This window comes from Sylvia atricapilla, chromosome 6, assembly GCF_009819655.1.
Source record: "Sylvia atricapilla isolate bSylAtr1 chromosome 6, bSylAtr1.pri, whole genome shotgun sequence".
Lineage (NCBI taxonomy): Eukaryota > Metazoa > Chordata > Aves > Passeriformes > Sylviidae > Sylvia > Sylvia atricapilla.
In genome coordinates this window covers 57,911,427-57,938,806 of record NC_089145.1, presented here as the reverse complement: position 1 = coordinate 57,938,806, position 27,380 = coordinate 57,911,427, and the positions used below count along the sequence as shown (strand labels likewise).

At 36.0% G+C, this 27,380-nt stretch overlaps 1 protein-coding gene across 1 annotated transcript in view; it reads right to left on the bottom strand.

The window, feature by feature from the left end:
- Nucleotides 1-1,769: 1,769 nt before the first annotated feature.
- The window catches only part of SEC23A (SEC23 homolog A, COPII coat complex component), a 28,718-nt gene continuing 3,107 nt past the window's right edge, over nt 1,770-27,380 (bottom strand). The window contains exons 2-20 of the mRNA XM_066322076.1: nt 26,253-26,486; nt 24,395-24,452; nt 24,053-24,139; nt 22,671-22,907; nt 22,492-22,571; nt 21,459-21,603; nt 20,958-21,116; nt 20,054-20,169; nt 18,525-18,648; nt 17,294-17,374; nt 15,500-15,589; nt 14,069-14,175; nt 12,895-13,048; nt 12,109-12,186; nt 10,978-11,139; nt 9,424-9,510; nt 8,067-8,222; nt 7,411-7,476; nt 1,770-3,185 (exon numbers count right to left, since the gene is read on the bottom strand). Coding sequence (XP_066178173.1) covers nt 3,096-3,185; nt 7,411-7,476; nt 8,067-8,222; nt 9,424-9,510; nt 10,978-11,139; nt 12,109-12,186; nt 12,895-13,048; nt 14,069-14,175; nt 15,500-15,589; nt 17,294-17,374; nt 18,525-18,648; nt 20,054-20,169; nt 20,958-21,116; nt 21,459-21,603; nt 22,492-22,571; nt 22,671-22,907; nt 24,053-24,139; nt 24,395-24,452; nt 26,253-26,473 — 2,298 coding nt within the window. The 5' untranslated portion in view covers nt 26,474-26,486 and the 3' untranslated portion in view covers nt 1,770-3,095. The remainder of the gene's footprint in view (nt 3,186-7,410; nt 7,477-8,066; nt 8,223-9,423; nt 9,511-10,977; nt 11,140-12,108; nt 12,187-12,894; nt 13,049-14,068; nt 14,176-15,499; nt 15,590-17,293; nt 17,375-18,524; nt 18,649-20,053; nt 20,170-20,957; nt 21,117-21,458; nt 21,604-22,491; nt 22,572-22,670; nt 22,908-24,052; nt 24,140-24,394; nt 24,453-26,252; nt 26,487-27,380) is intronic.

Genomic DNA, 27,380 nt, shown 5'->3' with positions numbered 1-27,380 from the left:
TTTTACCTGATCTTTAAGACACTGACAATAGGAGCTTTGCATTTTGGGCTGATCTAAACACATGAATGGCACATATATATAAAATAAATGGACTCAAGTTTAGGACTTAAGGCACTAGAAAGAGAAGAAAAATTTAGAAGGTTGTGCAGCATGCACAGCCTGTAAAGGTGTGCAGAGAAAAAGGCAGCAGGGTAGAACTAAGCACCTTATAGACCAGGCACTATGTAAGCACTGTCAATCACAATGTGGTTTTCTATATAACACCAGACAAAAGAACATCAAAGAACAGTTGTTATATTGCTGTGAGCTCCATTTGATTTTATGATCCTGGCAAAACTCTAACTTCAGAATCTCCCATGCTGCTCTCTGAGACAAATGTATTTCCCACATGGCAATGTTTCAGTTTTATATATGTCCAATGAGGAACTTCAGATCAAGAACAGACTGTTCTAAAACCTACAGCCTGCCTAACAATGTGAAGAAAGCAGTACCTGGCTACTTGTTCCCCCACCTCTGACTTACCATGGATAATTTTCAGTCTTTAACTTGCCAGTCCTTAACAGAACAGTCAGCAACTGTTTTATCCCTTGATCTGCAGGTGGTTATCGCTTCCAAGTCTTTTTTTCAAAAACACTTGACCAACTCTTCCTCTGATTTCCAATCTGTTTCCAGCCAAAATCAAACGTTCAAAGCAATCATACACAGATCAACTTTGAGTGTCATGGATATTGCAGATTGGTAGAAACCCTTCACCAAGAAACCCAGTAATATAGACACTAGCAAGGACTTCAAATTGTATCAATTTATTTTTTTAAACCACCTTCTCCCATAGCACTACCCTACAAACATGTGATTTTAAACGTTGATCAATTCTCAGTGAACAAATGGCTTCCTTCCCCTACTGTTGCCCACCTGACCTATGCCAATGTGCAAGAGGTATTAGATCTAGTAGATGAATGAGATGTTACAGGTTACTGGGACTGGATGGCCTTCACTAAGGAGTTCTAAAAGAAGTGACACATGGAAGGGCAGACGTGCCAGTGAACACTTTACAGACAGTCACTGTGCCAGATGCCACTTTACAACACTGCCCATGTCACTGTTATCCACAACAAGGGTTGTTGAGGGAATCCCACAAGTTACAGACTGATGAGCTTGATCTCAATCCCTGGAAAAATTGTAGAGTTTGCAGTAAGGTTTATGAGCCCGTGGATAGATACTGACCTTTTGGAAAGAATCTGCATGCTTCTTAGGAAGGAAAATCCTGTCTCACAGAGTCTTTGGAAGAGGTGAACAAGCAGGAGGAAAAAGGTGATGCATCAGGCATGTATGGATTTCCAAAAAATCTTTGACAATGTTAAAGCTAATGTTGCTAAGAAACTGGCTTTTAAAAAAACTATTAATAGGTGAAAGCTGGTTAAATGATAGGAAGGAAAGCACAAAAAAATTTCATTATTATGACTTGGTGATGAATTGATTTATTAAACAAACAGTTCCTAACTATCAAATAAACTGGCCATATTTAGTGTTACAAAAAAATTTAAGCTGTTTATTAGCTAAAATAAAAGAAAGTCAAAAGGCTACTGAATTATCATTTCCTAAACTGCCACTAGCATAAACCATTCAGTACCTCTGGAAGTTAAATTAGTTTGATACCAATTATTACATGAACAAAAAAAGTGAAGTTGTTCTAAATTTTATCACTACTATTTTTATTTCCACACTTTATTTCAAGAACTGACAGAAACCAGCACAATAAATACAAAAAGTGAGAGAAAAACATGTATTTTATTTGTACTGAGGCAAAAGGAGCTTATCTCATTTAGATCAAAGAAATGGAGAGTAACTGATTTTATCAAGTTTTTAAGAATTTACAGAAAACAGAAAAGCCACCTTCATGTTTATTACACCAACAAACAACCGAATTTCCTATGAACTCTCTATTTCTTTAGGCTTGGCACATTTTTTTATTGCCTACTACCACACTTCACATCTTTGCTTGTCAAAATGTTGTATCACCTATGTAAACATCTGTTTTATGTGTAAACTTCAACAAGTAAACGGGAAACCCTGCTAATTTATCCACCTCCAAAAAAATCAAGTGTGAACTAATTATCAAATTAATTACATCATATTCTATGTAATACTGTTTCAAAAAGAACTATAGTCTGTTGAATTCATAACAAAAAGGATGCAGAAACAAAAAGCAGATGTGAAGTGCCATGCATTAGTGTAATAACATCATAAGGCAAAATTAAAAAAGATCAATTTTATTTTTAACTATACTCACCAAGATAAAAATCAAGGCTGTTCTCTTTGTTTTGGTAGTGTAGGATTTCTTCTTAGCTCAAGCTGAAAGTGTTAACTTTTGAGCATATTCACCTGTTATTGTGTTTGATAACAGATACTTTGGTCAAAATACATGTGAATTTCAATTTTGTGCAACAGCAGATTTATGTTTTTAGTTCAAATTCCTTATGTTGAAATAAAGAAAAACTTTGTTCTCAAATAATCCAATAGGGTAAATGGGAAGAAATACTTGAAATTAAATACCTCTAAAATAAACAATTCATAAACGGTAATATCTCTGCATAAAATCAAAAGACTGAGTTAATACTATTCTTATATGCTTTTTTTTGTTGCTTTGCTCTCTTCAGGGTCAAATTGAGTGAACAAAAGTAATCACATGGCAGTCTGGAAAGCCAGACATCACCAAAGATTTCCTTTATTGTTCAATGGGCATTTGTACTGCAGAGCATAATAGGCCCCAACCATTTAAACAAGAAATTAAAATCACAATCCAAAGTTCTTGCAAATGATCTCAAAGTAATTATAGTATCACAGTAATCAAAATGACTGTTCCTTTTCCTTGCTTTTAACTTAATCTACTACCTGTAATTTTTACAAACTGCAGTTCACATTAAAACATTTGCTGATAACAAAGCTTTTCTTTGAAAACAACACTGCTTTACATCTAGTCAGGCAGCTTGTGCATATCAGAGCATTCTGTCAAGTGAGACATGGAAAAGGGTAAAGAAGGAAAAAAACTGAAATATGGCTGCATTTTGCCTGTGCCTTCAATGCACTGCAGAATTTCAGGCAGCACTAGAGACAGCGAGTTTCTTCAGATGATCCATAAATACTTGTAAGCTGACATCATCAGTAAGGATGGGTGCTCCAGACTCCTATGAAAAAAGGGAAAAAAGGAGAACTGATTATACACGTTGTGAAGAAAAAGCATTTTTAAGACACAATATGTTCCATTGAATAAACATGTTATAAATTTAGCAAGATCTTAGAAGTATCATTGCTGAAATTCTCTGACAAAGAAATTCAGCAGACTGTACATTTACATAAATTTTCATACATGAATTCAAGCATAAACCACAACCACATTCTCTTCCATATTAATACATACAAAACCTTTACATCAGCCATACAAAACTCAAGAGTTTTTGACAGCTGCCAAATATTAACTTACAAACTCTTAAACATAAATAAAATTTCCATGGCATAGTTCCTGCATAATTCCTACCTCAGCAGAGCAAAAAGGAGAGAAACGGTAATATGTAAACAATGCAAACAACAAATCAGTATCTGTCAGTGAAGCTCAGACATATCAAAATGGTGAAAGGAGGAAACAAACCCCCTAAGGGTCTGATGTGACACCAAGTGAAGGTCATCTGGCCTTCCCAAAGAGAGGTGGACTTAGTCACTCCTGTGGCACTGTACCACCTCAGAGAAAGACCAAAAGCATCTGAAGGTCATGAGCAATCAGATCACAAAAGAACTGAAAAAAACGTTTTGGGTGGATTCTTGCAATTTCACAAATCCAAGAAATTCAAAACGGTCATGTTTTTATTACTATTTTTAAACAAATTTACAGCCAAAATAAACCAGCATTTGCAACTCTGCAAATATTACTCAGGAACTCCCTTAAGTCTTTTGAGACCAGCCTACCGCTGTTTTCATTTACAGATATAGGAAGAATTTCTGTACATCTCAACAATTCAACCTTTTCAAAGGTACTAAGCATCCAGATTTCCAAATAAAACCAGAGCTGTTGTAACTCTTGTAAAGTCTTCCAAAACACAGACATAAAAAGTCTTAATGAGGATGGTCAGAACTGGTGCTGTTTTCTGAGAACTGGCCAGAAACAGTTATCAGTTAATGATGAAGAGACAAATCCAAGTGCAGCAAGATTTCTTGGATCACTACAACACACAGCCACTCTCAGGGAAGACACACTAAATTACCTATCATCTGATGGCAGCAAGATGAGATTAAAGGATGCTCTACTTCCAAGCCTGTCAGATGCTGTCCGAGCTCTTTTACTTAAGAATCATAGAATCATTTAGGTAGAAAAGATCTCTAAGGTTATTGAGTCCAACCATTAACCCAGCACTGCCAAACCTGCTGCTAAACCATGTCCCCAAGTGCCACATCTCTTAAATACCTCCAGGGACAGGGACTCACACTTCTCTGGGCAGCCCATTCCAATGCTTGACAACCCTTCCTATGAAGAAATTTTTCCTAATATCCAATCTAAATGTCCTCTGGTATCTTGAGGCCATTTTTTCTTTTCCTATTGCTTGTCACCTGTGAGAAGAGACCAACACCTACCTGGCTCCCTTCAGGTAGTCGTGGAGAGTGACAAGGTCTCCTTTAAACCTCCTCTTCTCCAAACTAAACACACCCAGCTCCTCACAGGACTGGTCCTCCAGAGCCCTCACCAGCTCCATTTCCCTTTCCTGGACACACTCCAGCACATCAGTGTCCTCCCTGCAGTGAGGGGCTCCACTGTTCTGTTCTGTACACAGAATTCCAAGGTGTGGCCTCACTAGTGCTGAGTGCAGGAGGACAATCTCTTCCCTGGTCCTGCTGGACACAACATTTTGATCCAAGCCAAAGTGCCATTGGCCTTCTTGGCCACCTGGGCACACACTGGCTCATGTTCAGCAGCTGTCAATCAGCAGGTCCTTCTTGAAAATTCCAATTGCATCTTCAAACACCAACCACATAATAGACGTGCACAAGAAGCTTATAATTATCTTCTGAAAATGCTTTCTATACTATTAAGGCACCTGCCTGCTAAAGTTTAAAGAAAATCTTTACATCTTTACTCAGAATATTAAAAACCAAACTAGGCAATTCATCAGCTCCTGAAACATATTTTCAGCGGTGTATGAGTGCCCTCTTCAGGTCAATGTGGACTTCTAGTTGCGCACAAAATAAAATATTAAACAATCCAGGAAGGTCATGAGAAAAAAAAGCAGCAAGATGCAAATCAGTTTTACATTTCTCCCAGACATAACATTTCTCATTTCATAATTAGAACTTGATTTAACTTTTTTCACATAAAACCTGCAAATACAAGAGCAGATTATCTTGAGCACACACATTGCAGTGACCCTGGGGAAGTTAATACACCATTTCTTATGCTACCCTTTCTTACGTTTTCTTCAGTTCTTATGTTAGAACTGAATTCTTTTCAGCATTAAAAGGGACAGCAAGATGTATCACTCACTCGTTTCAGCATGAAAAATCATCTTCCAGATCAGTTAAAGAATTTTTTTGTATTTGTATTCGGAATACTGTTTCTTTTGCTTATTAATTAAACAAACAGAAAACAGTTGTCCTAGACTGCTGAAAATATGGAAACTTAAAAAAATTCTAGGTAATGCTTAAATTAAAATTAAGACCTTCCAAACTACAGCATTTCTGTGTATGTTGAGGGGAAACATGATGAAGAGAAACACTAACAAACTGCTGGTTACATTACCAACTTTGGAAGCAAAAGAATTTGGGATTTGTGTTCAAATTGTGCTGGACCTGACTCAGTAAAGAATTTTCAAGTATTTTCACTCAGGACCTCAGTGCTGTTCACTTGCCAGAAGCTTCACTAGAACCAATTCATCCTTATGAAAATGCAGCCTGATAAAACTTACTTGACAAAGTGACTGCCATAAAATTGCTACAGAGCTTTCTCACTCATGACTTCAACACTGTACACCATTTAGCAAAATACTCAAAGAGCACAGTTAATATGTAGTTTCAAATGTCTGATGCCATTACATTTGCATGAGAAGATAACACTGCACTAGGACTTACTATAGAAGCTGAATGTGGAAGGAGAACATGGAGCAGAGATGCAACATTCAAGAATACAAGCTATATACAGAATGTTTAACTGCTGAACATAACTTCCTCCCTAAAGACAAGACTTCTTTAGGGCTGATCAACCAGCCCACAGAAATTCTAAAAAACCTCAGTACACTGACACTGATGTATTTTCCAGTTCTTCTTTATAACTACCTCCAAAACTTATTTCCTCTATTGCAAAACAGTCCCTTAGACTTTATGTGTGGAAAGCACTCTCACTTCCAGTATTTTTAAGGTGTTTATAGGGATGAGACCTAAGGCTCTGTGATACAGGTGGACAAGAAGATAACAATACAAGGCTGCAACATGCTGCAGCCTTGTATTGTTATCTTGAAGGCCACCAGGTGAAGATCAAGCAGCCTTACTAATGGCTCAGCCAGGTGGAAGAAGCAACACTGAAATGCTACAGTTCTGTTCTGCCCTTGAGCAAGATACGCACATTTTCATCCACAAGACAGCTCAGCCTGACCAAAGCTGCCCAAGCCCTCACTGTCACTCACTGAGATATGAAAAAACACACCCAACAAAAAGAAAATCATAAAGTGGCTGCCTTTCTTACATCTTCCATAGCAGCAACAGGGAATCAAATCCTATTTGACTACAGTAGGTATAAAATCGGTATTTTAAGTCCACTGTGGGGTGGACAAGAATACGATTCTACCTTTCAGACAGGCTGATGGGTCTGCCCCTCTCTCCCTCCAGAGCAGGAACACCCTTTAGTAAGATCTGCAGCTCTGCTACTTAGCAGAATGAAACTAAACTTAATAACTAGTGAAGTTAAGCATAATGAATTGTAAATAGTAAACTTAGTCTAACCAATCATTGTCTAATCTTAGAATATTTAGTACTAAGGCAGTAAGTGTGCTTATCAGTTACTATTCCAAAACTTTTTACCTGTTGCCTCAATAAAATATCTTCTTTTCACTTTGCAAAACTGTTTCAGTGACAGTCCTTGGAGGGGCTCAGTCAGGCAAACATCAAACCCATAGTCTTAAGACAACACTGTCCAAGAAAGTAGGCTAGACATGAAAGCACCCTAACAGAAGGTTAAAATAGTAAACCAGATATTTCTGTCTGAAGAAATAAAGCCCATTTTTCTTAACTTTTGGTCTCATCAGACCAAAACTGCATTTCTTTTTGTGTTTCAAAAACTTCACATTTTATGTACATAATATGTCACTTGCCTTCTGAAATAGGGGGGGGAAAGAAAATCATGTGTACAAGCTTCCTCAGCAGATTGATACTCACCTGTCCCCATGCATACATATTGTTATGAGTCTGAGAGGGATTTACTTTTGAAAGCAGGAAACGAGCCTTTAAAAAAATAAAACAGAGACAATAAATTGATCTTCTCAAACAGAATTTTCCTGCACTCAGAAAAAAGTTGCATATGTATGAAATATGTCATTTCTATTATCTGGAGATACAAACACTGCAAACAGCACCTCTGTAAATAAAACCACTGGCTGATTCCACAGCTATAATGAAGAACTGTTAACGACTTTCTAAAGCAGCTGAAAGCAAGCTTTTGTCTTTGTCAAGCAGTAGCAAAGCAAATGTGAGTATCAACAAGAGATTAATTAGTAAGTCTTAAAAAGATAACACAAATAATAATTCTGGTATTAGTTCAGAGACCAGGTAAGTACTGTTTTTTCTGCCCTATGCACCTTACATAAGAATCTGAGAGTCCAAGTGAGTATGATTGAAATAATAACTAACAGCATTCATAAATTATGGGGAAAGCTACTTTTAAATATCCTGCTCTGTAGAAGCTTTAAGATTCAAAACAGTGATTTGCAATTTATGTGTATTTTAGCAGAAAAATGCACGTTTACTACCAAAAATATCTCATAGCATTACTAACACATCATTTCCAAAATTATGTAATATACACTTCACCATACCTGGCTTCCTCCATGTTCTGTATCAATGTATCTGGGCATTGGAAATCTGGAATGGAGAATTTCTTGGGCATCATCTACTGGAGCTTGTAGCAAGTGGTGGAAATTCTCATACTCTGGCATATCTTGGTACCCTGACTTACGCCACTGTGCTATGGTCTGGGGACAGGGGAAAGAAAGAAGTTTAGAACTGATTCACCAAACTTTCTTAAAGGATACACAGCTCTTTTCAGAGGAGAATGTGCCAATGTTGGCCTCTTTTGTATCACTCATCCCTTTCTGCCCTATAGAATGCAAGCTAATCTTTAAAAGCCAAGATGTGCAAGTAACATGCTACTAGATGGCTTTTTTTTGAACTCATAACAATTTGTGGTCCATTTGGATTTCCTCTTTTTTTGCCATCTTTTGCACACCAAATACTCTGTTTGGAGGAGGTCAAAGATTTTATTTACACTTCTCTAATATGCATGTATCTCTATGTATAGTAGAAATAAGAAGTATTTTTACTGCTATCTTTCAGAGTCTGTAGCACAACCTCCCCACCCTGTAGGAGTGAAACTGGCTGCTCAAGGTCAGCTCACTGATACAAGCAGTTGTTAGGAAAGATCTGGAGGGACCCTACTGATCTGGACCCCTGCTCAGGGACTTGACTTCACGGCCAGAACTTGGACCTGCCTCATCCCCATCAGCCTGTCTGGTGATCTGGACTGAAGGCTGAGTCTGGATACTGCCCACAACTGTTCTGCTTGCCTTACTCAGGTACAGTGGGGACAGGTCCTCAGTGACAAGACCCTGTCTGCCTTACAGTGATGCTCAGCTCCCTGTTCCCCTCCCTCAGGGAGCAATCCATCACTGCTGCTTACTGATAGAACCTTAAAAAAATGAGGTAACATTCTACTACTTAAGAAGTGTTGAAGTTTAGTAAATATTTTTATCAGTGCAGCTACAAGGACATGATCCAGAAGAGTATTTTTCAAATTCTCAGCTATGAACCATTTACAGTTGCAAAGTAGTAAAAAGCAGCAGCTCCAGTTCCTCCAGGGAGGCAGAGCAGTATCAAGTCACAAGCACTTTAATTTTATTACTAAGAAATGTCTATCTACCAAATTGCCAGGAGCAGTTCCATTCCTCCAGGACAGTACAGACAAAAGGTAACTACAAAACTTGGTGCTCTGACTACCTATCCCTGAAGAACCAATTTAAAGGTCTAAAATAAATTAGTGAAAAGTTGGAGGGAGGGGGAGGCAGGATATAACACTGTCTAGGAAAAATATTGATCTAAAAAAATACAGTGATTTCCATAATGTAGCACTCTTACAGAAAAAGAGTATTTATTTATGTAAGAAATGACAACTCTTACCTCTCCATGATAAATAAGGATTTGGAAAAAAGTGTCCATAAGGAGAATGCGATCTGGTAAAATGCTGCTGCTATCCAGAAGAACAGGCTAGAGATGTAAAATAAATTTAAAAAATATCAGCTGATGAAGAATTGAGCAATCAGACGTTATTGCCAGATGTTTTAATCAGTTCCTGAATCTTAGGAACTTTTTCAATCACTTACTAAAGCTCTGTATTTGCTCCTCTTCATGTTACACATCTGCAACCCACATAATTTCATTCTGAAGTTATCCTGCCTGATTCTATATCTAAAACTCCATGGAAGTAATAAAAAATGTATTCAAGAGCTGAAACCCCTTTCATTATTATGCACTTTACTAGTATTTATTGTACCTCTGTATTTACCCATACAACGCCATTAATTTGAACTGTATTTCAATGCATAAGGATTCAGCAGTTATTCAAGTGTAAGATTTGGGGTTTGTGGGTCGTTTGGGGGTTGTTTTTAGTCTTGTTCTTCCAGCATATTATTACTGTGCATGTATATTTCCCAATACTGTATATAGTAAATACTCATGATTTACAAAATCTAATGTAATATTTAAGGTTTTAAGTCAACTTTTTAAGGGTAGTGACACTGTATCAGTGCTGTATGATTTAACTGAATCAGTATTACTAGAGATAACAAAAATATTAACTATTCCAAGAATCGAGAAAAAAATATTATTCATTCTACACTGAAACATCAGCTCCTGTTTCATCATATTTATCCTTCTATCACCAGTGGAACTACTTGGTTTTCATACATGGAGAGTGATACTACACTTGCAAGCTACTTTTCACAAACCAGCTTATTACTTTAATTTAAATTCTACTTCTGAAAGTGGTTTTTTAATATCCTCATGAATAGTCTAAAAAAAAATCCTAAAAAAGTTAAAAATCCAACCTGCCAAGATCCTTGACTGCTATGTTTGTTTTCACTGCCTCACTCGCTTTTATGTAGCAGACTACTTATGTTATCTGCTGACACAAAGAAGTGTCTGACACATCTTTCAGAAGCTTCTTGAAGACCAGCTTTTTATTTTAGGTTTATACAGAATGTGCCATGACAAGGTCAGCTGGAAGGTTGTGTATTAAATCTACACATAATGGGAACCATATTAAAATTAGAAGCTTTGGGTTAAGGCAGTAAAATAGAGCAAATTTTGTACATTTAATAAAAAACCTCCACTCTTCTTTCAGGCAACAGTGAAAGTACATTTTTAAATAAAACCATTTTTGCTTATGTTTACATTCCTGCTCCACAAAACCAAAAAAAGCTCTCATGAACTAACAAAAAAAGTACACCATCTTTAAGTTTAAAGCATAACCTCTTTACAAAGTGACTTGGGTCCTCAAGACTGCTACATCAGAATTCTGAGATATGCCTTGCTCACAGCTGCTTTAAATTAAATTAATATTCTTCCTCATACAATGAATTTTAAACCAATACATTTCATAACATGTAACAGTGAAGACAGCAGTCACCTCTTTCTCAACAAAGCCCCTTTTAACCCACTATGGAGTTATTTTACCTCTGGAGGTCCATTGAAAGAGTAGGCATAAAGAATTGGCTGAACCATGATAAGTGACTGGGTTAGGTCTTGACGCATGAAATGATGACGATAGTAGGAGCTCTCATCTGGACTGTTGTTAAAAACTTGTAAGAAAGGAGATCTTCTCAAGTGAAACATGAACTGCAAAACAAGAACCACTGTTTTGAACTTTGACAGATAAAAAGGATAGCTGTACGAGGAGAAAGTATTTTCCACAAACTACACGAGACCAGTGCCACAAGAAAACTGAATTCCAACTCCTTTAATATTTTGAATTTGTACATGCACCTTTGCCAGTTTTTACACACTCCCATGACAGTAAGAGAGGTATCAGAATGGGTAAACCTAAAAAACAGCTTTGAAATCCTTCCTTTACTGTAAATTCTACTGTTCCTATGAGGGAGGTTGCTGTTCTACAACTAAGTTAGAGCATGTGAACAGAAAGAGGAACCTTAACCACAGCAAAGTCAAACTTTCCTAGCAAAAGCATATGCTTTCATTGCTGAAACTAGTTCTCCACATACTGATTCAATCTCTACACAACTTAATACCTACAGACAGATTAGTAGGTAACTGAAACAAAAATATCATGGAACTGTATGAGGAGTGCAAAAGTGAAATATCTGGAGGTGTCACAAGGGAGAAATTTATCAGAATGGATTATTAGCAAAGAAACTATTCCAAGTTGAATACAGTCAAGGTGAAGTTGACTTCACAGAGAAGTGTCTCTTTTCTCATCAGTATCATAAATCATATGGGAGAGAAACAATAAAGCAAACCCACTAATTTTTTTCTGTTTTCTGCATTTCTTCATTAGAACAGCCCTCTAAAAAGTGTCATTATATTAATTACAAATTCAGGTGAGATAAGGATTTCATTGTAGGAGAAATAAAAAATATACATAGTCAGACATTTAACTGTAGGGGCAGAGGACAAAAGGGGACACAGCAGCACAGGCAACAGAAGTAATTTTCCTAATGTCACATGCCAGAGAGAAGCTGGGAGCAGGGGATCTGCTCATCCTGATATGCCTTATTGTACTCTGTGCTACAAGGACTCTTTCTTGAGCACTCACTGAGCATTCTCTTCTACCCCTATAGACAAACTCACCTGTGGATACAGTGAAAATGTTTCTGAAAATCTGAAAGAGCTTGGATCATCCTTGTGATATTCTCCAAATTTCTGACACTGGAATAAATGAGAAAGAAAACCTATATTAAGAAATATACTTGCATGGTCATGTCATTACTGTAAGCTTGGTTTTAACAGGCACATGACTTGTGGTGCTTGCAACTTTGTAAACAGAAACCTAGCAAAAACACTGACACAAGTTCTCTTTTTAACAAGCAGTGATTTTCTTGTATATGAGGCTTAAAGAACTTTGTGTGTTGGTTGTTTTCCCCTCTAAAATCACTGTGCAGATTTAGATGATTAAACAGCCCAGAAGACATTGTTTAAAATTAAATTATTAATAACTAATTACTTAAAAATAAAAAAATAAATACATTAAAATAAAACCAAATGGAAAACTGAACTTCTGAAAAAAATAAAAAAACCCACCCATACAGTTTCTAGGTATTTTGCCTCCTTTTTTTTGCTAAAAATATTTACAATATCAGTATAGACAGCAAAAAGTAGAGAAAACTTTGATTTCTGCTTATCACATGCTAAAATTTCTCTTAATGAGGAAACATCAATAAATCAACTGAAAATGCACCTGCTCTTTTTTAAATTTCAAATAGAAAATATTGGTTAATTCTGTATAAGCTTATGTGGAAATTTAGCATTCGGTTCACTTTCTGCTTTTATTTTAAAATTAACTATCACTGAACAGTAGTCACTTATGTGTCTACAAACTAAAAACCCATCTGACTCTTTGAATAGAGCTCATTTTACCAGTCGAATAAGTTGTCTGTCCAGCCACCTCAGCACATCAGGGCCCTCCTCTGTCTCTGCCCTGTACACTGCCAATCTAGCCATAAGAATTGCAGCAGCTTCCTGGTCAAAAGATGCAGCAATGTTTTGAATCTGGGTCTGTGCATCTGCCCAGCTGCAAAATAAAAAATATAAAAGATTTGCATCACAGTGAAAGGGAAAAAAAAAAATCCAACCTCAAAATATCCCTTCAAAATTAAGGCAAAGAAAGCTTAACAGTTAGCAGTTCAACAAACTCATGCTGAAGCTTCAAAAATCTACTGGGTAGATTGAATGAGCAGCCTCCCAGTCAACCATTCTTTAACTAGAAATGTTCTGTATTTGTACAGATGCCATGCAACCAGTGAAATAAAATATAATATCACTAATAGAACAGCTAGAACTTTCTTTTTAAATTAATGATGAAAGGCTGTTACAGAAAACACCATCCACAAATCTAATCACACATTCCCGCATAAGAATTTTTCTTGTGCACTTGGCCAGTTCTTTTTAATTTAATTTAGATTAATAAACTATTAATTAGACCTTTCATCAGTCACCAGGATTCTACTAATGCAACTAATTAAGTGAACAACACAGTCTTCTCAACAGTTAGGGCAATGCTTTTTCCAATATAGTGCATTTTCCATCGAATTAACCAAGCAATGATTATCTTCAGCTTAGAGTAAATAAATGTCACTGAAAAATGTTTTCAAAATATTAAATGTAATTTCCTAAAATTGTAAAGTATTTTGAATCAAGGAAGCTGCAGGTAAAGGTTACACATGGAATACCAGGTATTTAAATCCCTCTGAACTCTAGTTAGCATTCTCAAGCTAAGTTATGAAGTGATTTTTGCCATTACCTAACTCCAAACATACCCTCAGTTTACGCCACAGAATTTCACTCAGAGCTTCCCCTTTGACTAAAATCACTAAAATCACTTGGCTTTCTTCAGAGCACTCCTATAATAACATTATGTAGCCACTCAGAGAAAACCTCTCAGAGAAAAAATAGTCCACAGAACAAGAGAGGAAACTGTCTCAAACAAGACTGCTTACAGAATCTACAAAGTAAAGGGCATATATATATATATATATATATACACACACACACCCTGACTTCTCAAAAATTATTCAAGACAAGTAAAACATACTTTCTGGCAACTGTGGTCACTCTGATACGTCTCTGTCCACTGGAATGCTGGTACTGAGTCACAAACTGGATTGCACCACGTCCTCCTTGAGGAATGGGAGCATTGTGCTAAGTATAGAAGGAAAATAAATTAAAGAGAATCTCAAGATTTTAAAGTACAATTTGAAAATAACTAACAAAAAATAACTAATTACGAGAAAATCATAACATTCTTTGCAATAGGCAGCGCAAGTTACATATAATGCATTGTCTGGTGCTTTTGTTATGTGACTTTACTAAATACATATATCAACTTTGAGATTGTTACGGAATGTTAGAAGCAGTTGCTGGCTTCACCAGCTATCCTTAAAGCAACCAATGCTCTCTCCTTACACTTAGAGGTGTAAGGAGAAGTCCTTACACTTAGAGAAGTCCTCTATTGCCCTTACAGAGACAACACTTTCCAAGGGACTTTACAATTCCTGGTTTCACCACATTTTATTTGAATACTGTATGATTCACTGGAATTACAGGATAAGGAAACTGATACTAGTCTAAAATGTTGATCAATGGATCTCCAACAGCGCCATCAAAACAGAGACTGGAATCCAGGTGTAAACTGACATTTCAAAACACTGCCCAGTCAAAATACAGGTTTACACCCTGTATAAGTAATTCAAAAGAGAAGGAGAGTTGAAATTAACTATTACACACAATAATTAGGCCTGTTTTAGAGCTACTAATAAAATGAGCCCATCATAAATATGCAAGAAGTAAAATCAAAACCTGGCTAAGTTAAGTTCAAGTTTCCAAACCTTTGCACAGATAACAAAATATGAAATACAGCACACTAAATATATAGAAACTACAGTCAGTTCTTGAGCTGCTTTTTGGAATAAGATATGGTATGAGAGTGAGTACCACACTTGCTCCTTATATTTTCATCCTCTGGTTTAGTAGCCCCTCAGGGAAACAGGAAATCAGACTACTTGCCCTCCATGCATTTCAATAAAATCAGTCTTTGCACAAATACTTTTTTTTTGCAATAAACAAAAATGTAACACTATGTAGTAATTACCTTGTAACTAAAACATCAGAGAAATACTAAGAAGCAATTTTAAATATACAGATTACAGCATTTTCATGTAATGCAATTAAAATACATCCAGTAAGTAACACACTGGAAGAAAAAATTGGAGTTAGAGATTATGAATTCTAATCAAAATCTGTAGAATTCTTTAGTGCTCATTATCACACACAAGAAGATTACCCCATCATTAAGCAGTTAGTGTCCAACTCCAAACTTTGACAACACAAAATGGCAACATCATTTTTATGATGTTACTATTCCCCTGCTACTGTGCTTGGGTGAATCACACAAAAATACAAGCTTCAACAGTCATATAAAGTAAGATTACTGTGTTTAGTAGACAAGTAGCCAAATATTTATTACCTGGTTTACCACTTCAAAGTACAGTGCAAGTGTTGTAGTAGGATTAAGACCACAAATTTTCCATTGACAAGTGCCTCCAGTTCCAATCTCCTGCAGAAAGATTTTGTAATACTTTTATAAAGCAGAAGTATTTCCTGGTTTGAGAAATACAGCACCTAGCCATTACAGGTAACTGTTTGCAATTACTCTCACAAGCTTTCTCCCTGCTCACTCTGTCACCTTCTCATATAAACATCCCTGCAAAGCAACTGCAGTGTTGGATGTAGCAATAACAATAATAAAAAAAAAGAGGTTGTTTTAAATAATTAATACATTAGAAAGATCAGGAGCTGGCATTAGAAAAAGAATGAAAAAGCAAGTCAGAAACAGGAAAAAGTACCAGACTTTGCTTAAGCAGAGGCAAAAAGCACATGCAAGTGGAATGATTCTTCTAAGGTAGAGCAGTAAAACTTTAATAGCTTACACACTTTATTTTATTTAGCTACACAGTCTCTAGTCACTAACAAGGTAACTATACACAGATAGCAATGTATTTCAACTGACAATTCCTTTTTGGCATCAAAGCAACATGAATATCCAGCAAAATCAACAGAAGTAATCCATCATCCATAATGGACACAGTGAAACCAAACAAAACATTTAAGGAAAACTATGCTGGCAATATTGTCACTGTGCCTGTACTCACTGGAAAGCACTATGGCTAGAGGAATTGTCCAGTTACCACTGAAATGAGCTGTATGTACTCTCATTTTATTCATATTCAAATTTTAATTCAGAGAATTTCAACACAAAGGGGTTTGGAGTATAAATTAATCATGATATAGCTGCAAAGCAATGGATGATCTCACAAGTGAACTTTCTATTACCTCCTATGAAATAGATATGCAGTTTAAATAAGGAGATGTACCTTTAATTTATTTGGGGCGTTTTTAACTTTTATTTTAATACATGCAATCCCTTCAGGCAATGAAACTAGAAAAATTTGTACCAGGTCACCAAGAAAAACAATGCTGGTTATACTGAAATTTTTATACTCACATAGATGCAATCATAAATAAAAGGAAAATTTAAGCAATAAAAGTGCTTGATTAAAGCAGGCCATTTGTCAGCATTTTCATAGTGGGAAGTCCTCTATTATGCAGATTGTTAGGAACAAAAGTGGGACTTCTCAAATTTAAGACATTTTGGTCATTTGCAGGAATTGCTTTTTATTGGCAAAAAAAAAGTTAATAATATTATCTGCTAAGAAAATAAGATTATTTAAGTCTAATATAATTTTAAAGTATTATTTCAGGAGCCTACAATAGCTGAATTTTTCAATCAATTAATTAACTGTGAATTTGGTAAAACAGCTATAGAAATGGAAAGACAGAGTTCAGATAAAAGGGATGTTTCCAAAGTGTGGCATCCTCCTATTCTGTCAATTCCTTCTAAAATAATTATTTTTATGGTTCACTTTGGATAAAAGGACACAGCTCTGATTTTAACAACAAAGCATGCTAATTCACTTTCTACATGGTTTCTGCTACATCATCATATAAGTTTCATATAATTGTTTTAAAGCAACCAAATCTAAACAAGTAGACTAATCTAAACAAGTAACAAGGGATCTGCAAGGTCTAATGCAATTGAATCTGACCTAGTGATGAATGTGAGCTTCCATGTATTTAATTTAAAATTGGTAAAAACTTTGTTCCATTTACAGAAGTTTCAGCCTCTCTTCAAATCCAGAAATCTTAAATCCTGTTTTTCCATTGGTAGGCAATACTTTCATTTTCAGCAAAGTTTACTTACATTTTCTGAGACACAAGGTCCCTTAGAGTTGAGAGAGACACAGGGTCCAATTGCTCCAGAAATCTTTACTTCTCTTGACGTCTTCAATTCCAAATAAAAACATACATTAACATGCAATGCTAAATGACTCAGTCTCATTTAATTGTTAGATAACTAAAATCTCAAGGCCTATGACATTACTGACACCTTTAAGAAATGCTATAATAACGCTTGATTCATACACTTTTCACATGCTCAGTTTTTACACTTAATTATGTTTGTTTGCTATCTCAATTAGTATATATTAACAGCATGAACAGAAATTAAAACGTGGAGAAAAGCTGCTTGATTTAGAAACAAAGGCACCTATAAAGTATATGGGGTAATATTTCCTTTCTAATGAAAGGATTAAAATACTCAAAAAGGTAAGAGTAAAACTGAAGACTAGCAAGATAAGCCTACACACCTGATAAGGAATTTATACTCTATGTTTCAAACATATTTAGCTAAAAGTAGGTTCCAGTTATTTTCATTCTTCCAATGCCACTTTCCTCTTTGAAGTGATCTGTACATCCCTCTAGAACTAGGGCTCCCTTTTTACATTTTCCAGGATCTTTCAAAAAAATTCACATGAATATGTATATGAAAAAAAAGTGGGTTCAACTCCTATTAGTAAAAAATCCTATTTCTCCTATTAGTAAAAAATTAAACAGAATTTTACCAAAAATGAAAATAGTCTCACATACTTCTACTATATGGGATTGTATTATTTTTCAAGAAACATCAAGGAAGGCAGTGCCTGAACCCACAGCATATTCAGCTCTAAGCTCCTCACAATGATGGAGGCAAAAATCAACATTGTTAAAATGCCAGAATGGATTCTGATAAGGATGGAAACTGAAACAAAATTTGTCCTGGACTACACAGAGAAACTGACCTACCTAAAACCAAGAAACCACTGATACCAAAATCTAAGGTCACAGCATTTTGAGTTTCTAATGGTAACATTTATTTTGCTTTAGTCTCTCTATAATCAGCCACTGAATACAAGGTGAGAAGGAACTACCATTATACATAAATCACATTTGCAGAACCCCAGAACTGCAGAAAGATAGCCAGGACTATGTACAGGCCAAACCTAATATATCTGTTTAGCATGTTCCTAAAACTTCCTTAAAAGTGCAAAAATTCCACAGTTCCTGGCCATCCCATTCCATTGTTTCACTATTAGACTGAATTTTTGTATGCTTACCTTTATTTCTAATGTGCCACCAAATCCCATTTTAAATTGTCCTTGCATGTCTTTAGTGAATACTCTCTGAAAAGTTTGTTTGAATAACGATGTATTGAAAGAGTCTCCCATTACCATGTAGCCTCTAGACAACAACAAAAACAAGCAAAACCCATGAGTTAAAATAGATTATTTACACATTTCGTTTTTATTAAAGACTAAAACTAAAGGCAATTCACTTTAGTGAACATATTTTTACCTTCTTAAAATAGACTAATGTTAAATTAGTGTTTTGCTACAATGTTAAGGATTTAAGTTTTAAGTGAGCTTCTTGCCCTATGCATCTTAAGGTCAATATATTATGTAACAGAATCTTTCACTGGTTAAATACTATACTGGACTTTCAACACTAAAGTCATCTCAAGATCCTGTCCCACACAATCAGCTTACTTCTAATTTTTATTATTCCAAACTATACTATTTTGTGTAGTTCATTCACTATTTCATAGATTTATTAAATCTATGCTCAAGAAACATGATTTCTTTTTACGCTTAGCAACATTCTGTGTATGTAACTGCAACAGTTGCCACTTGTCATGAAATATCATATCCTGCCTTTAGAAAATAGTACTGGGAGATATTATTTTCAGTCATCAAAAAATGTTAATTGAAACCTTTTAGTAAAATATGTCAACAGGTCAAATATTACACCTCAAACAAATTTCCAGGTGGATACTGAAAAATAGAAAAAAATAGATATCGATAGAATCAGAATTTCCTCCCTGCATGCAGTATGCAACCAAAACATAAGAGCTGTAGGAGAAATAAACAGACTATACATTAAGGTTACAGAAATAGGGTGAGTCACAGGAGCAGACAGAAAGAGCAGAACAGTATAAACAAAAACTTGAGTTGGATGCAGAAAAGGAATAGGTGTCAAATATACAGGTAAAAATCAAATTTAAACATCAAGTGAACACTGAAAGCTCCCAAGCTAAGGCTATACACACAGCTCTGAAGAGAAGCAGTGATTAGCATGGCCAAGCTGGCATGAAACTCAGGAGCTGTACCTGATAGTCATCTAAACCACTAGCTAAAGCTATAAACAATATATAAAAGAATGGCATAAACAGGACAGAAAGAATAACAGAGGGTTTTGTACCACCAGGGTCTTGTTTCTGAAGAAAAATAAGGACAGGTCCTCATCTTTACTGAAACCTGCCACTTACACAGATACACATGGAAAAACAGAAACACTGTATCTGATAAATTATCTGTTTAAAAGACATCCATGTTATTCAAGCCTCAAAAAGATCACATTAAAAGAAAACAGCAAACACACTTCTGCTGAAACCCAAAATTGTGGTGACAAATCTGCCAGAGGCCAAGATATTCCAAAATTCTAGTACAAATGTAACCATCACAGTTTATCAGTGTGTTTATGCTTTTTTTTTTTTTTTTTAATACCTCAACATTCTTTGCAAGTGCTTCCTGTTAAACAACTTTAAACTGCATCTTCATATACTACTAAAAAGCAAATAGACACATACCCAGTGTAGTTTGGACAACACTTCATCTCCAGAAGACCAGTCTGATCCAATGCACATGCATATATGTCAATAACATGACCATTTGTTGCAGCTCGATTAGCCAGGGCTTCAAAATGCTAAATCCAAGAACAAAATACAGTTCATAGCAATTTACAACTCGTCTTCACATTAAATCCTAAGCTCACAAAATTTTTCTAAAACATTATCAGATCTTATTCATAAAAAACCCATATTTTTCCTAAATTAATGAGACTGAAAGCTTCAACACTTTGAGGGTTTTTTTCTGATCAGCTGAGAGCCTGACTCCCACTAAAGAGAACAGTGGTTGCTATTTAAACTAGGAAATTAGTTTGATATTCTTCCTTTTAAACTTTGTATTTAGTACTAGATCCAGCACAGAACTGAATTTACTATTCTAATCTCAAGTGTCTACAATGAGAGGTGCCTGCAAGTGAGCTAATTGTTTAACCTCCCATTATAATCAGTCAAGATGAATTCAGCAGGTTTTGGATGCAGTTCACCAACCCAAATACACATTTTAAATTAAATTAGATATGACTAAATTCTACAGCCTAATCCTTCCCCAACTACTGAGACAGTTCTGAGCACCTGTCTTAGAAGCACCAGTGTTACAACACTAGATACTTGGTCACATAATTTTTTTTTCTGAATTACATCAGAGGAACACTCCAAAGAACTTCAATGTGAGCTAGACAAGTCCCAACTCAATATACTGGAGTTTCTAAAGAAATTCTTGAGACATACCCCTATTCAGAGCCAAGTAAACAAAACCACACAATTCTCACCGCTTTATACACCTATTACTAACAGCATTTTACAGTGCCCAGGAATTTAAATGCTTACTTACTGAGAGTATGCATGAAATCCCATGATCATCACTTACCTTAGTACCCTTTTTAACATATTTTGCATTGTCTTTTTCGATGTCATGCCATGATCTTATAGGCAACTTCAATTCATCCCCTACAACCATGCCAGGTCCCTGTGTGGCTGGTCCTCCAATGAACATCATGATGCGTGCACCAGTGTTAGGGAAAGTGCACTGCAGGAAACAAAAGACAATTAAAGCTACTGGGGTTTGCCACAAGCTGAACAAAAGAAATAGGTATGTGGGTATTTATCCCACTGATAGGATTGTAACAATAATTGCATTTTTTCACTCGCAGGAGTTAAATCTGCCAGTAATTCAAAGTGTCAACTTTGCTTTTTCTAGAATATGTAAACATCTATGAAATTCAATGCATGTTGAGGGATGATATACATCAGAATCATCCTATAAATCTAATGCACATGAACTATTAGTAAGGAGTTTACATATTGATTGTGGCAGCTTTTCTGCAAGAAAATGATCTCCATTTAGCACAGCTGTATTTAAAGCTTTTACCTCCAGGAGTCCAACAGCTATAGACAGGGCCACTCCAGAGGAACGTAAGGGCCGTTTTCCTTGAGGAACAGGCCAAGGATCCCGCTGCAGTTCACCCAAAAGATCAGTAAGATTCATATCAATCTTCTGCACTGGCTGCAAAAATCTGGAAACAAATACATGGAAGTAGTTTAGATTGAAATTATTATATAAAAATTTTATCAATTGCTCACTAGCAATATATTAGATATATATTTAATATGTCAAATTCTAGATTCTAGTCTGATTTCAGATCAGTGTCTCTGCTTCATCAAAATAAAGCTGTTTGGAATTACTACATACACACTCAGTTTAAGAAGTTCAGCAAAGTGCTTGCAAAACTGAAACTTGCAGACTTAGACATACCACCACTATATCCAGAAAGAACTCTACCTAGTCAAAAGAACAAAGCAGGTGATGACCTACAAATTTCAAAAATAAACACATTTCCCTACTTCAGTGGCAATCAAAGATCAGGAGAAAACATGGTAAGATCTCTTTCATGCTGCTACAAGCAGTCGACATATGCAGCTAATTTTTGAAGGGCAAAGATAGCAAAACTGTCTTTCAATCATTTCATAAATTTCTTCTATGTCACAGTGAAATACACAGGAAAATCAAACACCAGCCTGCAATTTCCAAATGAGAGACCAAAGGGGAGGGAAGAGGAATAGAAGAGGGAGAGAAAGGGAAGGCACAACTGGATATCCACATAAGGGCGCCACTAAAGCTTCTATTAACACTTTCCAGAACACCAATCAACAGAAACATCATTATTTATGTATCTGTAACATGCCCCTCAGAGCACTTCCAAGAATCATTCAGATAATATTACTATTACCCATTGAGTCAATTCTTCCCAATACAAACCGTAGGTAAGAACAGTCTACTAGTAAATTTATGCCTGACCAAGAAGTTTGCCTGTCAGTTTACTGTTTAATGGTCACAAAACCTAGGTTTTCCAGTACATCAGTGGAGTCAAGCTACATGTTTTAAGATGTTTAAAGCAGATTACCTATTAGAAGGTGGTGGCTGTTGCACTTGAGGACCCCGACCGACTTGCGCAACAGCTACTTTTGTAAGCCCCAGCATTTCCTGCAGTCAAATAAATAAGATTTTATTACAAAATTTGTTTACAGACTATTTCACCATTAGCACTTTAACGATGCCTTTTTGTTTGCTTCTGTTCATTACCTGAAGCTGTTTTGCAGAGAGGTCCTTTGTTCCTCTGAAGACGTAACTTTTGGAAATCCCTTCACAGCCAAGCTCGTGAACTTGCACCATTCGGCCAAAGGTGATGAGACCCACTAATGCTGTTGGTGGCAGGAGACTAAGGGACATTTGCATGGATTCCTTCAGAGCTTGCAAGTCTTCATCCTCCATGCAGGTATCCACAACATAAAGAAATATCAGCGGCATCTGAGGACCACGCTTTGAGGAACAAAATTAGAATCGCATGAAAAACAAGTCTTGCAAATATCTAAAGGATCGAAAATGAACATGTAAGATACATCTTACTTAATTTTAATCATACCAGTAATGTCCATGTTCCATCTAATTTAACTCTCTCTCAATTAATAATCAGGATCCAGAACAAAACCCCAGCCAAAGTGAACTCTGTACAAAAAGGAAATGCTTACCACAGAAGAAAAGAAAAAAACCCTTTCAGGGTATCAGGTGATTTTGAAGCATGAGCCAATTATACACATCTTTTAATATACAATGAGCTCTTATTGCTCCAGTGATAAAGCTATTCACAATTAGAAAATATTCTAGACTGATGACAGTCCACAGCATTTCACCTCCTAATTTTACTCTAGAGATGATCAGTACTTTTTATTATCTCTAAACTAATTTTGCTGTACTGCAAGCAAACATTCCATTTACTTTGCAATACAAGAGTTGGCAAGAAGTACAGATTCTGTTCAGTATTCACTCTTCCTTTCATTAAAATTTGTAAGACTTCAGATTATGATTTCTCTCAATGAGGTCTTAAAAACTTTAAGCCTCAAAAACTAATTTGAAGGTTAAAAATTTGCAATTGCAAATGTTCGCAATTTAGAGGTTTAGGTCCACTTTTTAATTCTATTCAAGCAACCTCTATCCTGAAAAAGATGAGTATTATAATTCAAACACTTGAATTGAATATGCATTAGCTGTTGTCTCTAAACCAGACAGCACCAGAACTAACTACTCATCATTCAAATAAAAACTTAAATTCAAATGCTTATTGAGAGGTGAACGAACAGTCAAATCTGAACTGAAATTATTTCAGCAAGCAGAGGCAAGCAGCCTCCTGACACAAACACAAACTAAACTCATTATAAAGAAACAGACCTAATAAAAGTATCACCTTTAGAGGAGAACTTTTTTTTTTTAAAAACCAGTCTTATTAGCCATCCTAATACCCTTACAAAATGCTCTCCTTTTCCAACTGATGGTATCAATGTTCAATCTACTAATAAGCACATAAATGCTCAGAGTCACTAAAATACAGTACAGAAGTAAAACTGGAATTTATTATTTTTGTATATTGCAAGGCAATAGATGTTCGATATTTTATTTAATGATTTTACCTGTACTACATATTCAATGCTGGAGAACTGAGGCAAAAGTTCAGCTGGCTGATTCATTTCTGATATGCCAGCATAAGTAGGAGGAAACTGCAAATAAAAATACAGAAATTAAATATAAATAAAAGATTGCAATTTCTACAAAGGAAACAAAAAACAGACTTTTTTCAACAGATATTCACTACTGCTGTTATGAAAAAAATCTCAATGCAATGTCTGAAGATACAATTGTACACTCCTGCCCTTGCTGTCAATTTCAGTTTGCAACTATAACTTGAAAAATCAAGGCTTTCATTTCACCTTGTCGAAAATATTTTCCATATGCTGAATGTTTCATTTTCTTACCTGGTTTCTCTGGTAACAAAAGTTGCAAGCCCAGAGTTTTGCTCGATAATCCACTTGGCTATAAAAATACAAAAGGAAAAGTTTATATAGCATGAACAATTCATTTTCCTCCACTGTTCCTAGAATACATGTCTTTAAAACTTTTAAAAACACTTTAAAAAAGCTTCTTTCTAATATACTTTCTCCTAAATACCCACACTACAAACTGAAAATAAGTGGAGCCTTACACAGATGTATCAGGTAAATTATTGTGTTTAAGGAGAAAGAATGGTCTTCAGGAAAAAGATGCAAACAAGACATTTAAAAATACAGACTCAGCATCTATATTAGAGCCTTTCTCCATGGTTTTAGCAAATCTTTTTAACTCTCCCTACCTTTGAATTTTTCATCTTTTTCTGCCTCTATTAGCAGTCAGTGTGGGACCAGCCTGAATACACATTATGCCCTAAAAACCAGGTTCCAACATGGCAGCTATCTCTATAACAAAAACAACACTGCTTTCAAATGATGAGTCTACCTTCTTTTGTCTACATTTTTATTATTATTCAGACAGTTAAAAAAATACAAATTCTATCTTCATGTCATGAGATGTCTTAAAGTCCTAATCACATCTTAAGGGAAAGTCACCTTAACAGTTCTCAATGTACACTTCCTGCTATTACATCTTCTCCTGTCTGCAAGAGCACAAATCTTTTTAAAATATCATTAAATCTTCAGGTAAGTCCCAGCATGCTGTAAACAAAACACAGATCTGTTGCTATCTAGTTATCTTTACCACTTATAGGGGCTGCAGATTACGTAGCCCAAAGTGCCACATGGGCTTCCAAAGTCTCCTCAGATTTCATCTCTAATCACCCTTTCAGGGGAAAAAAAATCCAGTCTTTACTTGCACATACAACACAGGGAAAATGTACACAGTTCACTGTAATGTCAGCATCTGTCTGACCCTTTACAACTTTGTCTTTTCATTGTTTTTCTTCCAGTCCTCAATAAAAGATAATGCTTCTGAAAAAGTTAACTTCAACTAAATCTGACTCCCCATATAACCAGCCACTGTGGCTGCTTAATACTGAAACACAATTTTATGTCTGCTTTGAGGCTGTCTTTTCTCCCAAGCAAGAACAAGTCATTCATAACATTAAATTTGTTCTACAGGTTGTCTGACATCATGTCTAATCTCTATCGATCAGGACCCTTCCCATGCCTATCCAACTCCAGCCTAGAAATCATCCTGCTTCTTTTCCATACTTCTATGACAGGAATGACATATGAAACTCTTTCTCTCCTTCCAACCCAAACTCACCCATGACTAGTCCACAACCATTTGAGCTGGTGCCAATATCACCCTTAAGCTTAAACTGCTTTCTAGCCTCTTTCATGCCTACTTCTGATGTTATCTATCTATTTACCATCTTCTGCTTTGGTAAACTAAAACAGATAGCCTGCTTTGGTCCAGTTCATTAAAGTAACTAAAGTAATAAACATAATTTATTTCACTTGGAAATTAAACTATATCAGGGTCCAGAAGTTCAAAAGATACAATATTATAACTTTTTACCCAAGTCTAGAGGCAAAATGCAAGAGTATATACTAAGATGTATAGTTGCAGGAAAAAAACCACACCTGATCAATACTAAATACAATGAAACAACTCATCAAATGAAAGCTGTGTTTTCAGTAAATATGTTATACATGGAAATCTATGTGCAGAACCTTTTATGACCCCAAAGTCTGTGCTGTACAATGGCATGAGGAGTACTTGAACTTCCATACACCAGATCTCTCTCACACAGTCAGCCAGCACTGTTCCCAAGATTGCAAGGCAAAGCACTGGAACAAAAATCTGCATTGAGTTTACCATAAGGGATTGAGCACAGCTCGACACGTGGTCCTACTGCACAGCACTGGCTCATACTGAATAGGAGGCAAGTCCGGCCGCTCCTTCAGAGGCGTGAAGAGGGCAGCCACTGGGACCACCATCCTCGTAGCTTCAAGACGACTTGAAGGCCAAACATTCCAGCTGAATCTAACTCCATCTCTGTCCTCATTCTGCTGGATGAATTCCAGGAAGGTTGTCATGGTCAACTTCTCTCTTCAACAATAAAACAAAAAGATAACCGTGAGCAGAATGTTGACACGCAAAGACTTTGAACTACTTAATGCTGAATGCACATAATGACAGTCACACACTGAAATACTGTGACTGAGTGACAGACAATAAAACACTCAGTAGAGCTTCTCAAATCCTAAAAGCAACGTGCAGAATTCTAAGGGGAAACAAAACACTGCTGTATAAAATCTTTTAAAAGTTTCTAACCATATTATTTTTTTGGCATCTCATGATGCAGCCTACATGCAAATTCCTTTAAGTTTCTAAAGGAATAACAACATGACATTCCACAGGAGTACATTCCTACCGCAACGCTAGGAATTAACTTGGTAAGAAACACAAGTGCCATATTTCCATACATTATGTACCAAGCAGCATTTTTCAACAATTCTTTGAATTCAAATTTACCATTTTGGCCATCAACTTAAGGTTTTCAAAATATTCTGCTATGATTACTCAGAAGTTGGAGGACTGGGGAGCACAGACACATCAGAAAACCTCAACAGGTACCTGTGAACATCTGGTAAAGTCAGCAAGGAGCACTCCTTCCATCCAATCCCAAACTCCTCAGCTATAGACACACTGCTCCTATCTGCTGCAAGCTACACAGTACCTTCTATAATACATATAGTACAGGTTTTTCCAGGAACTAGGATATCTAAACTCACACTGCCTAATAATTAAGGATTTACTGTAAAAGCCTACATGTACCACCTGAGAGGAAGCAGAAATACTCCCAGGTCTCAATTTATACTGTACAAAGTTAATGAACAGCTATTAGAAACGCTGGAGCCCTTCTGAATTGGAATTTTAATCAGGAATTCTCACAAGCATACTGACATTCTTAGTTCTGATCTTACATACAGTGCAGGAGAC